Here is an 11940-nt window from a genome sequence, read left to right on the forward strand (position 1 = left end):
CTAATTAAAATAGCTGGTGTGTACTCAGCGCTGTGTCAGGCGCAGAGCTTATCCCTTTGAATGTCTGTCATCTCACCCTCCCGCCGTAAAGTAGCACCGATGACCCCATTTTACAGATGAAGAAACTGAGGCACGAGAAATCCAAGGACCTGGTGTAAGCACAGGTGAAGTGGGAGAGATGGTCAGGTTGTTCTGTGGGTTGTCACAGCGACGACGCTTACAGGATTCCTGGTGCAGTGGCTGGCCCATCTGTCTTTCTGGGATAAATGATTAATACCTGCTTTTAAAAAACGTTTTTATTCTGAAATAATTATATGGCAGACAGTTACAAAAATAGTACAGAGAGGTCTCGAGGATTCTCGCTCCACTTTTCCCGGTGGTTTCATCTTACATAATAGCAAAACCAGAAAATTGGCTGGCGTGCAATCCACAGACCCTTTTCACACTGTAAAGTGCTTTTAGCAGACGTGCTCGGCATTGCGCAAGCTGCGATAGCCGCCACGATTATTATTCTCAGCTAAAGCGGCGCTTTTCGCCCAAGGCTCCTCAGTACTGCATTCCGGAGGCCTGCCCCCAGCTCTGGGTCGACCACCGCTCCCGGGAAATCCCACGGCCGCGCCGTCGCCGGAAGGGTTAACCGGAGGAGCCCCTCCTTGCGCCTGCGCGGGGCGTTCCTTGTCGCCCCGCCCCCGCAGCGCCGGCAGATGACCCGCCCAACCGGCTTCTGCCTATAAAAGGTCAGGTGTTGACGTCAACGTTCTCTTCCGCCGTCGTCGCCGCCATCCTCGGCGCGACTCGCCTCGCTCGGATCTGCCTGGGAGAATCCACCGCCATCCGCCACCATGGTGAGGAGCGGCGTCCGGCTGGAGGCCTGGGAGGGCGGCGGGGTTCCCGCGGGACCGGCGCTCGCGGGTTTGGAGCGCTGGGGCCGCCCGGACATGGAAGAGACATGGCGGCGCCGGCGGGCCCGGGGGGGTGGGGAGGAAGCGGCCGCCGCCATGTCTGCGCGTCGTGCCGTTCGCCGAGCCCCTTCCCCGCTTCCGGGGGCGCCGGCGCCTCGAGGGACCCCGGGCCGGAGCTGGGGCCGTGGCGGGGCAGGGGGAGCTTGTGCTGATGTGGCAGACGTCGTCATGGCGGGCGCTGTGCGGGGAGCGGGGCGAGGGCGAGCCGCCTTATGTAACCCGCGGGTCGCGAGCAGGGCTCGGCTTTCTGCCGGGGTCGCCGGGGGCAGGGAGGTGGCAGGGTTGGGGTGGGCGCGCGGCGCGGACACGGGTTTGCCGCGCCGGCGCTGGGCCGGCGGGGCCGCTTGCCGCCCTCCCTGCGCGTCCCCCTACGCGCGGCTGACAGCGGGGCCGCAGGCCGGGGCGGGCGACCGCGGGGACCGCACCAGCTCCCCGCCCGCCCGCGTCGCCGTCTGGCCCCCGGCTGGAGGGGTGACCTTGGACTGCACGGAGGACCTTCGCTGGGGGGGTGGGGAGCGGCCGCGGGGATGGGCTTTTCCGGGCGTCCTCGGTCCCGCGGTGGCCAGTGGGTTTCCGCAGCGCTCGGGGTGCGCTGTTCCGCCGGGGACCTGGTGTCCGTGCGGGAGGCTCCACCGCGGTCTCCTGGAGTCGGGCGAGTGACATCTTCACGGGGGTGTCAGCCAGCAGACGGGGTGTGCAGACGCCGGGCGCGGTGTCCCAGCGGCCGCGCTCCTGTTCCTGCCTCGGCAGCCCCCACCGGGGGAGTCCCAGACCCAGGTCCCACGGCGGGGCGCTGGCCTGAGCTCCCCCTCCCCCGCCCAGGTGAACTTCACGGTAGACCAGATCCGGGCCATCATGGACAAGAAGGCCAACATCCGCAACATGTCCGTCATCGCCCACGTGGACCACGGCAAGTCCACGCTGACGGACTCGCTGGTGTGCAAGGCTGGCATCATCGCCTCCGCCCGCGCTGGGGAGACCCGCTTCACCGACACGCGGAAGGACGAGCAGGAGCGCTGCATCACCATCAAATCCACGTGAGCACGCCGCTGTCCCCGGGGCGGGGTGGGTCGGAGCCCCTGGGGAGTCCGCAGCAGGCAGTCCTGCCACCTTCCAGGGGGGCCAGGGAGAGGACCTGTGCGCCCGGGCGGTGGGAGGGAGGAGGCGGAGCAGTCCCGCGAGGGAAAGTGCAGCCAGCGAGGCCCAGGAGGCTTCGTGTTGGGGCTTGGGGCGCTTCGGAGAGGAAGGGGCTTAGCCGGGTGGCCTCCCGGTTTCAGGACTGCGGGGCTCTTGGCGCCGTCAGGATAAGTCTGGGCTAGTGCCACTGACATCGAGCCACTTCGTATCATCCTGCCGTGTGTCTGTCCCTTCAGTGACTGTGTATGGTCTTAGGTGTCGGCAGAAGGAGCACCTGGAGAGGGGACTGCGCGGCTGTGGCTCTTAGCTGGCAGTTGGGGAGGTTCTCTGGGTGGTTCCGAGGCTGTCAGTGGTGGGCGGGGGAGGAGTGGAAGATTGTCCACGGTTTTCAGGCCTTGTTTTGTCACCTGGTCAGTATTTGGGGTCAGGTGTGTTGGGCCTGAGAGGAATAAGGACGAGGGGCTGGACAGGTGGGCATTTGCAGCTGGTACTCGTGGCAGGGAGGTGGGCCTCCGGGCTGAGGGCAGAGCCTCTCGGGTGGGTGGGCTTCTCTGCTTGGGAAGTCGCATCCCGTCTGTAGGGCAGAGTGATCAGCAAGGAGAGGAAGCAGCACCTCACTGAGAGGTAGGAAAAGGGCGTGCTGACTCCTAGGGCAGGTCTGCGTGTATTCCCGCGTCCAGGGAGGACAGTGGAGATGTGGCTTCCATCCCCCCAACTTGCCCCGATCTCCTCAGGGCTATCTCCCTCTTCTATGAGCTCTCGGAGAACGACTTGAACTTTATCAAGCAGAGCAAGGACGGCTCCGGCTTTCTTATCAACCTCATCGACTCCCCTGGGCACGTGGACTTCTCCTCGGAGGTGACTGCCGCCCTCCGTGTCACCGACGGTGCCTTGGTGGTGGTGGACTGTGTGTCTGGTAAGCGGTAGGTCCCTGCACGTGTGGTTTGGGATCCTGCCCCCGCCCCCCACTGATGGAGACGCCCGTTCCCAGGTGTGTGCGTGCAGACGGAGACGGTGCTGCGGCAGGCCATCGCCGAGCGCATCAAGCCTGTGCTGATGATGAACAAGATGGACCGGGCTCTGCTGGAGCTGCAGCTGGAGCCGGAGGAGCTCTACCAGACCTTCCAGCGCATCGTGGAGAACGTCAACGTCATCATTTCCACCTACGGGGAGGGCGAGAGCGGACCGATGGGCAACATCATGGTAGGTCCTTTGCCTTTTGCGGTTGAGGGTCTCCGCTGGCTTGCTGTTTGTCCCCCGATTCCAGTGCTTTGTTCGTTTCCCTTGGAGGGGCCTTAGTTCTTGGCCACACTGGAAGGGCTGGGACCTCTCTGGGCCGGAGGCCGTGAGTCGAGGCTCTCCTGGGGACTCTGGGTGGTTGCACAGGCAGGTTTACCGTGGAGCCTGGGCCGTTTTTAAGCGGGTCTGACCTGCACTGTTGAGGGGCTGCGGGCTGGTGGGCGGTCCCGCCTGCTGACGTCCGCGCTCACACACCCTGCCGCCAGAGGGCCTGGAGCAGAGTTGGGCCTTAAAAATGATGACTAACATTTCTTCACTTTGACCTGATGGCTGTTGAAGAAATCGGATGTCTGAGGCCCACAGTACCCAGGGCCTTTGTGCTTTCTGTGCAGCTGTTTCCGCTCATAGCATTTTCTCGCCCTTGCAGATCGACCCTGTACTTGGGACTGTCGGCTTTGGGTCTGGGCTCCACGGTTGGGCCTTTACCTTGAAGCAGTTTGCAGAGATGTATGTGGCCAAATTTGCTGCCAAGGGCGAGGGCCAGCTGGGGCCTGCTGAGCGGGCCAAGAAAGTGGAGGACATGATGAAGAAGCTGTGGGGTGACCGGTGAGCACTGCAGGGGAGGTGGAGGGGCGCTCCCTGGTGCTCCCGAACCTCAGCAGGGATCCGGGGCCAGTGGTGGCGATGTGGCTGGGGAACGGCAGCGGTCTGTCGGCGCCTCCTGCCCACCTGGGTCTCCCCATGGCCTGCTGTCGTTGACTTGGTGGGTTCTTCTTGCCAGGTATTTTGATCCCGCCAATGGCAAATTCAGCAAGTCGGCCACCAGCCCCGATGGGAAGAAGCTACCACGGACGTTCTGTCAGCTCATCTTAGACCCCATTTTCAAGGTGAGCTAATGAGTTTGTTGCAGATGGGCCTCCCCTGGGCTCTCTGTCCTTGGTCCTGATGGCTCCCGGATCTGTTCCTATCTCCTGTGGCTGGGTAGAGCTGGGTTGAAAAGTGGGTGCTGGGGGAGGGTGAGGTAGGTTCAGCCCCCCAGGTCTCCACTCTGACGTACTGAGGTACGTGGGCGGAGGGGAGACTAAAAGCGGGAGCTTTGTTAGCGAGTGTTCAGCGTTTGTAAATCGGGCACCTTTGTGGTTTAGGGGATAGAACAGGCGCCTGTCCTGAGAGCTTATCCTGTTTCTCCCAGCTTGTCTGGGTCCCTTAGAGCCGTGCTGTTAAAAACTTTTGGAGCACTGTCCTCGCTTTGCCCGTGGCTCTGTTAGGATTGCTGGGCAGGAGGCAGCCACAGGTTTCCATTTTGTTCCCAAACCCACCGTGCTGTTTGTGTAACTCCTCAGGTGTTTGATGCGATCATGAATTTCAAGAAAGAGGAGACAGCAAAGCTGATTGAAAAGCTGGACATCAAGCTGGACAGTGAAGACAAAGACAAAGAAGGCAAACCGCTTCTGAAGGTGAGTGTGGGTGGGCCCCTTGGGGATGCTGCTGGCCCTGCCCTCTGTCTGGTGCGTCAGTGACTGGCTATCGAGGCTCCACCGCAGGAGCAGGCTGGGATTCTGAAGGCCATGGGCCTTGCCTGAGTTTTGCGTTTCCTGCTGCAGGCTGTGATGCGCCGCTGGCTCCCGGCCGGGGACGCTTTGCTGCAGATGATCACCATCCACCTGCCTTCCCCCGTGACGGCCCAGAAGTACCGCTGTGAGCTCTTATATGAGGGGCCCCCGGACGACGAGGCAGCCATGGGTATGTGGGGTTCATCTGCACCCCGGCTACAGAGCGCTGGGTCCTAAGAGCAGTCTGCAGCGGTGGCCAGAAGGCAATGCTCACTGCCCAGCTGCAAGGGAGTCACACAGTTCCCTTTGGGGATTTCTTTCTTCTCAGGAATTAAAAGCTGTGATCCCAAAGGTCCTCTCATGATGTACATTTCCAAAATGGTGCCGACTTCCGACAAAGGTCGCTTCTATGCCTTCGGTCGTGTGTTCTCGGGGCTGGTGTCCACTGGCTTGAAGGTCAGGATCATGGGGCCCAACTACACCCCTGGGAAGAAGGAGGACCTGTACCTGAAACCTATCCAGAGGTGAGGTGCTTGGGGCTCCTGGGGGAGCCAGGCTGCTCTGTGTCCCACACCAGTCCCGAGCTCCCTCCACAGGGAGGGTGGCAGTGTGTAGAGTGGCCCAGACAGCAGGGAGGAACTCAGGTGAGGGAGGGACTTGTCTGGATGACGCACTCCCAGAAGCAGGGGTTGGAGCCCTAGTTTGGGTTTGGACACATGTCCCTAAGCTCGAGGTGCTAGCAGCAACTTGGTCGTGTGACTCCAGAGGCCCTGTCTGCCGGTGCCAGTCCCGAGTCTGGGTGGGGGTGGGGGAAAGACCGACCTCTAGCTCCCTGCGTCCTTGATGTCCGTCAGCTGTCAGGTTCCCGTGACATTCCTGTCAGCCTTGAATTGGGTGTGGGGCTCCATAGGGGAGGTGGGAATCTGGCAGGTAGCTTTCTGCTTTGGTGTGCAAGGACTGGGACTCCTGGTCACGGGGCCTGGGCTGCAAGGTGAGGCCAGGGCCTGCGGCTCAGGGGCTGGGTCCACACTGCCGTTTCAGGCGGTCGGGGACGGCCACAGGCTCCAGAAGCGAGGGAGGCCATGTTTGGCCCGTTGGGGATCTCTGGTGTATGGGTGCTTGTCTCGTCCCCCCAGGACAATCCTGATGATGGGCCGTTACGTGGAGCCCATCGAAGATGTGCCTTGTGGGAACATTGTGGGGCTGGTGGGCGTGGACCAGTTCCTGGTGAAGACCGGCACCATCACCACGTTCGAGCACGCGCACAACATGCGGGTGATGAAGTTCAGCGTGAGCCCGGTTGTCCGCGTGGCTGTGGAGGCCAAGAACCCGGCTGACCTTCCCAAGCTCGTGGAGGGTCTGAAGCGGCTGGCCAAGTCCGACCCCATGGTGCAGGTGGGTGGGTGCGGGCCCGGGGAAGGCTGCCTGTAGGCGCGCTTACCGGGGGGCCTACGGGCAGCCTCTCCGACAGTTAGGGGGAGTCAGATACTCGGAAAGCCGGGTGTGTGGTGGGCACGTCTCTTGGCAGAGCAGCTGTGCGACGAGGGGGGTTTCTTGCCCGGGAATCCTCAAGTTTTCTTTCATAGTTAGATTCTTGTGGGCTCTCTGTAGAGCGGGTTGCTCTGGGATGTAATGCTGAGAACCAGCACAACACACACCCGTGGGAGCTCTTGCTATTTTGCGTGACCCCTGAGTTGCCAGAAATCCCTGTTTTTTTTTGTTTTTTTTTTTTTAAATATTTTATTTATTTAACAGAGAGAAATCACAAGTAGAGAGGCAGGCAGAGAGAGAGAGGGAAGCAGGCTCCCTGCTGAGCAGAGAGCCCGATGCGGGGCTCGATCCCAGGACCCTGAGATCATGACCTGAGCCGAAGGCAGCGGCTTAACCCACTGAGCCACCCAGGCGCCCCCAGAAATCCCTGTTTTGAGGAAGTTTGTGTTCTCCCAACAGTAGGGAAGCCTGGAGTCTGCTTTCCACCCATTTCCTAAAATTTCCTGGGATCCCTGAGTGTCCTGGGGTCAGGGCCCGGGGGCTAACTTTTGGGCCCGTTGCAGTGCATCATTGAGGAGTCCGGGGAGCACATCATCGCGGGTGCTGGGGAGCTGCACCTGGAGATCTGTCTGAAGGACCTGGAGGAGGACCACGCGTGCATTCCCATCAAGGTGAGGTCTGGGTCTGGGCTCAGGTGGTGGGAGGCCTGCGCTCCCCACTATAGAGCCGGGCGTGTAGAGATGGCACAGTCAAGGGGTTTTTTGTCGTTCCTTGATGTATTTCTTCAGATAAAACATTATTTAGGAACAGTTCATGTTGGTTTTCAGAATCATTGAGGTTGTATCATGAAGGATTTGTTGCATTCCAGGTGATAAAAACGGGCAAGGCAAGTTTCTAAAGTTAACATACCGTTTAGGTTTCCGTAGCCACCCTTAGGTCTGTTGGCTGCCCTGCTCTTCCCTGCTTTCACAAGGAGTTGGGTTTGTCATTTGTAGATGATGCCCCGCCCGTGCATTCTGATCAGGACCCTGCGTTTCCCTGGGAGGTCCCTGCCAGGCCTGACTTGCACACTTCCTTTGCAGAAATCGGACCCCGTAGTCTCCTACCGCGAGACTGTCAGTGAGGAGTCCAATGTGCTCTGCCTGTCCAAGTCCCCCAACAAGCACAACCGGCTGTACATGAAGGCACGACCCTTCCCTGATGGCCTGGCCGAGGACATTGACAAGGGCGAAGTGTCCGCCCGCCAGGAACTCAAGCAGCGGGCCCGCTATCTGGCCGAGAAGTATGAGTGGGATGTGGCTGAAGCCCGTAAGATCTGGTGCTTTGGGCCCGACGGCACCGGCCCCAACGTCCTCACTGACATCACCAAGGGTGTGCAGTACCTCAACGAGATCAAGGACAGCGTGGTAGCTGGCTTCCAGTGGGCCACCAAAGAGGTGAGGAGCTGCGTGGGTGTCCCGTGGAGGATGGGACAGGTGGCTGTGGGTTCTCAGAAGAGCAGGGAGGCTCGCAGTCTTTTGGGTGTATCTTGGGGTCACCTGTCCTTGGCGGAGCGAGGCAGTGGACCTGCTTTCTGAAAGGGGGGTCCTAGGGCGGTGGAGGTGGGCAGGAGACCCAGCAGGTCCATCCGGGAGGAGACCTGGAGGCATTGGTGTGGCATTGGGATCTGTCCTGGAAGTCGGGGCTACAGTAGTTGCAGGACCTTGACGGTGGTCTTGGCTCCTTTTGCAGGGGGCTCTGTGCGAGGAGAACATGCGTGGTGTGCGCTTTGATGTCCATGATGTGACCCTGCACGCGGACGCCATCCACCGCGGGGGTGGCCAGATCATCCCCACTGCCCGCCGCTGCCTCTACGCCAGCGTGCTGACCGCCCAGCCCCGGCTTATGGAGCCCATCTACCTGGTGGAGATTCAGGTAGGGAGTTCGGGTTCTCTTAATTTTTATTGGTCCTGTTTTGTTTAGTAGCGGTGTATAATAGTCGTTCTTACCTCACAGTGTCCGGAACAAGTGGTTGGTGGCATCTATGGTGTCCTGAACAGGAAGCGGGGTCACGTCTTTGAGGAGTCCCAGGTGGCCGGCACCCCCATGTTTGTTGTGAAGGCCTATCTGCCTGTCAATGAGTCCTTCGGTAAGTGGGGCCTCGGGGGCCCCCCTCAGACACCTGCTGCTTGTGGCTGGTGGGCCCCGGGACAGAGTGGTAGTCTGACAGGCGGTTAAACCTGGTCCAGGATACGCCTGGACTTCTGCTCTAGCAAGGCCTGGAGCTGGTCTAATGAGAGCCATGGGTGGGATCTGCAGAGTGCTGGCTTGGACCGCCCCCAGCTGGGCAGTGGGGGCCGCATGGTCGTGGACGAATTGGTCCGCCTAGCGTGCAGATCCCTGAGGTGGTGACTCTGCAGGGGAAGAAAACCTTTGGACGTGTAACTTGGCGAAACATTAAGGCCAAGGCCAGCAGAGCAGTTGGTTTGTAGCCCAGGTTTATGCTGTGGGTGAGCCCAAGAATGGCCAGCATGGCCTTACAGATGAGCAAAGCTTTGGTACACCACAGAGTTTCTTTCTTTTTTAAGATTTTATTTATTTATTTGATAGAGATCACAAGTAGGCAGAGAGGCAGGCAGCAAACCAGGCTCCCTGCTGAGTAGAGAGCCCGATGCGGGGCTCTGTCCCAGGATCCTAAGGTCATGACCTGAGCCGAAGGCAGAGGCTTAACCCACTGAGCCACCCAGGTGCCCCAGAGTTAGTTTTTTTTTTTTTTTTAAGATTTTATTTATTTATTTGACAGAGAGAGATCACAAGCAGGCAGAGAGGCAGGCAGAGAGAGAGAGGAGGAAGCACGCTCCCTGCTGAGCAGAGAGCCTGATGCGGGACTCGATCCCAGGACCCTGAGATCATGACCTGAGCCGAAGGCAGTGGCTTAACCCACTGAGCCACCCAGGCGCCCCAGAGTTAGGTTTAATGTGTGATCCAGTCTGGGTTGACAAAGATCTCTGTGATCTGTGTGCCTGCGTTGTCCCCACCTTTTCTGGATGTGGCCGTGGTGGGGGTGGGGACACGTCTCCTGATCTGGCTCATGAGCCCTGTGCCTCCCCACAGGCTTCACTGCTGACCTGAGGTCTAACACTGGCGGCCAGGCCTTCCCCCAGTGCGTTTTTGACCACTGGCAGATCCTTCCTGGGGATCCTTTCGACAACACCAGCCGCCCCAGCCAGGTGGTGGCCGAAACACGCAAGCGCAAAGGCCTGAAGGAAGGCATCCCGGCCCTGGACAACTTCCTGGACAAATTGTAGGCAGCCCTTTCCTGCAACCCACCACCCCGGGTGGGACTCAGCACAGCCCCTGCACCGGCTGACGACCAACCACAGCAACAAGCCCTCGCATTCTCCATGACACCTCGAGACTGTCCAGACGGGGACGCTCCACCTGACAGGTTCTGGGGCCCACCCAGTGCCATCACTCAGCGTGAACACTTGATGCCGTTCCTCTAGATATTTATTTAAAGATTTCAGAGGCAGCAGAAATGCCCTGGCAGCAGGGACTTACTTGGCCGGTGTGGGTGGGGGAGGCGGGATGGGACATTCAACACTTTTTTTTCCATTTCAGAAACTTAAATGTCCAAAAAAAAAGAACCGACACACATACAAAAAAACGCATTAAGAGGTTTATTTGGGTAAATGGCCCGTAGTGGATTTTCCCAAAGAAAGGGGGAAGGAACAGGTGGGTAGACCTTCTCTTTGGACAGAAGCTAGAAGGCAGGAAACTTGGTGCGGTGTCACCATGAGCACCTCCAGCTGTATTCGTGCCATTGGAATAATAAATTTGATACAGTGGTGACTTTGTGTGTCCATGTGACTTTGTCCTTGGTCCGGTCAGGCTGCAGTGGGCCCCCCGGGCCAGTGTCACCACTGTTCGTGATACTGGAAATGCAAAAATACTGGTTTAACTCAATCTTGAAGTATCCTCGGATGCCATGAGGCCTCTTCCCCAGACTGGGCTGTGGGGCTGCTCAGTGCTCGAAGCGAGCTCTCTGCAGCCCGGGACCGCGTGTGTAAGCTCGCGTGTGAGTGCGCTTCCGGTCTGCTGGGGCCGCCACGTGAGCGCTGCAGGCTGGACGGTTCTGCCCGGTCTGCTCCTGTGGACTTAGCTGCCCAGTGAGGGAAAACCGCAGAAGAAAGCCACCTGCCGGGCAAGTTGTCTTCGCCAGCCAGATGGGTTATTCAGAAAAATTAAAAGTGGCACATACACCTAGTAGATTTTTATTTTAACCTTAAACATTTAACCCTAGACCTCACGTAGGACAAAACCTCTGAACTCAGTCTGTCTTTGTCTTCCTTGGTTAAGTGACCCGCCAGAATGCGTGGCTTCAACAGTGACGTGCTGCGGTGGAAGTGGTTTGGAAAATTCGTGGGGGGACTGGGTGTTCACCAGCTTAAGGAAGCCGGTTCGCATTGAGAAGGCAGGAGCCTGGGTGATGGGTGTCCCAGAGGCACTGGATGGCTCCGCCCACCTGCAGGTTGCCCTCTGCGAAGTCTACCATCCCCTGTGTTTTTCACGTTGGAAAATATTCTTATTTCAAAACCTGGCATTGCTTGACATGCGTATGCATTTTTTGCACTTTTATAAGCACTATTGGCTAAGTGACTGTTGACTTGCTTAACCCACTGAGCCACCCAGGCGCCCGACTGTTGACTTGCTTTTTCGCATTAAAGTCCTCACGGTGTCAAGGGGCCAGTCCAGGATGCCACACTGCGTTTAGTTTAGTGCATTTTTAAAGTCTAGTAATTTTGTTAAAGTATAAATTGGGAAGATGAAGATGGAACTATTCTGTTTTCAATTCTGAATTCATAGTCATTTGGGGAATTTGGCTTATAACAGCATCTCTGTGTGCATTTTCAGTTGTAAAATTCAAAAGGTACCATTGGTCAGGGCTGTCCGGAACGTCAGTCTCTGCCTACTCCCAGCAGCGGTGTGTTACAAATACCCGTGTGTGTGTCATGCTCCACACATAATTTGTTTACTCTGACTGATTGTGTTAGCCTCGTCTCTCTAGGCCAATACTCACCTTTTTTCGTCTCTGGACACCGGTACATTCTTAATCATCAAGGACCCCAGAAAGACCCTTTTTGTTTAAATGGCTTTTATCTACTGATATCTGCCATGTTTAGAAAATAAAATTGAGAGATTTAAAAATGTTTTAATGGTAAACCCATTATGTGTTAACATTTTTTAAAGGATTTTTTGAATTTACTTGGCAGTACAAGCAAGGGGAGTAGCAGGCAGAGAGGGAGAATCAGGCTCCCCACAGAGTGGGAGGAGCCCAATGTGGGGGTCAGGACCCTGAGGTCATGACCTGAGCTGAAGGCAGGCACTTAACCAACTGAGCCACCCAGGCCCCCTATGCGTTAACATCTTTATGAAGAAAAGTGCAACAAAAATTAGAAGAATAGAAGGCTTTTTGTAAATCTCCGAAATGTCAATCTTAATATGAGACAGCCAGATTCACGTACCTGCTGTGTTTGATAGAACACTAAAACTCGACAAGTAATTTTTATTTATTTAAT

The 11940-nt window shown here is 57.7% G+C and overlaps 1 protein-coding gene and 1 non-coding gene across 2 annotated transcripts; both read left to right on the plus strand.

Annotated features, from left to right (window-relative positions):
- The first annotated feature begins 747 nt into the window (after window positions 1-747).
- Window positions 748-10213, plus strand: EEF2 (eukaryotic translation elongation factor 2). The gene is made up of 15 exons (XM_044254554.1): window positions 748-845; window positions 1785-1999; window positions 2834-3015; window positions 3091-3302; window positions 3766-3944; window positions 4120-4225; window positions 4682-4795; window positions 4943-5081; window positions 5220-5415; window positions 6028-6286; window positions 6946-7053; window positions 7465-7818; window positions 8114-8296; window positions 8378-8510; window positions 9476-10213. The coding sequence occupies exons 1-15, from the start codon at window positions 843-845 to the stop codon at window positions 9667-9669; spliced, it is 2577 nt and encodes an 858-aa protein (XP_044110489.1). The 5' UTR covers window positions 748-842; the 3' UTR covers window positions 9670-10213.
- LOC122911067 lies at window positions 3630-3694 on the plus strand. Its single transcript, XR_006385392.1, has one exon. It is a non-coding gene; the product is annotated as a small nucleolar RNA SNORD37 (small nucleolar RNA).
- Window positions 10214-11940: the final 1727 nt, after the last annotated feature.

This window comes from Neovison vison, chromosome 6 (assembly GCF_020171115.1).
Source record: "Neovison vison isolate M4711 chromosome 6, ASM_NN_V1, whole genome shotgun sequence".
In the NCBI taxonomy this organism is placed as follows: Eukaryota; Metazoa; Chordata; class Mammalia; order Carnivora; family Mustelidae; genus Neogale; species Neogale vison.

What these genes read in the sequence shown, in the direction of transcription:
- EEF2 (XM_044254554.1), top strand. An exon ending in GGACGACGAGGCAGCCATGG is followed by an intron (nt 5,082 to 5,219) that starts GTATGTGGGGTT and finishes CTTTCTTCTCAG; the next exon opens with GAATTAAAAGCTGTGATCCC. An exon ending in ACGCGTGCATTCCCATCAAG is followed by an intron (nt 7,054 to 7,464) that starts GTGAGGTCTGGG and finishes CTTCCTTTGCAG; the next exon opens with AAATCGGACCCCGTAGTCTC.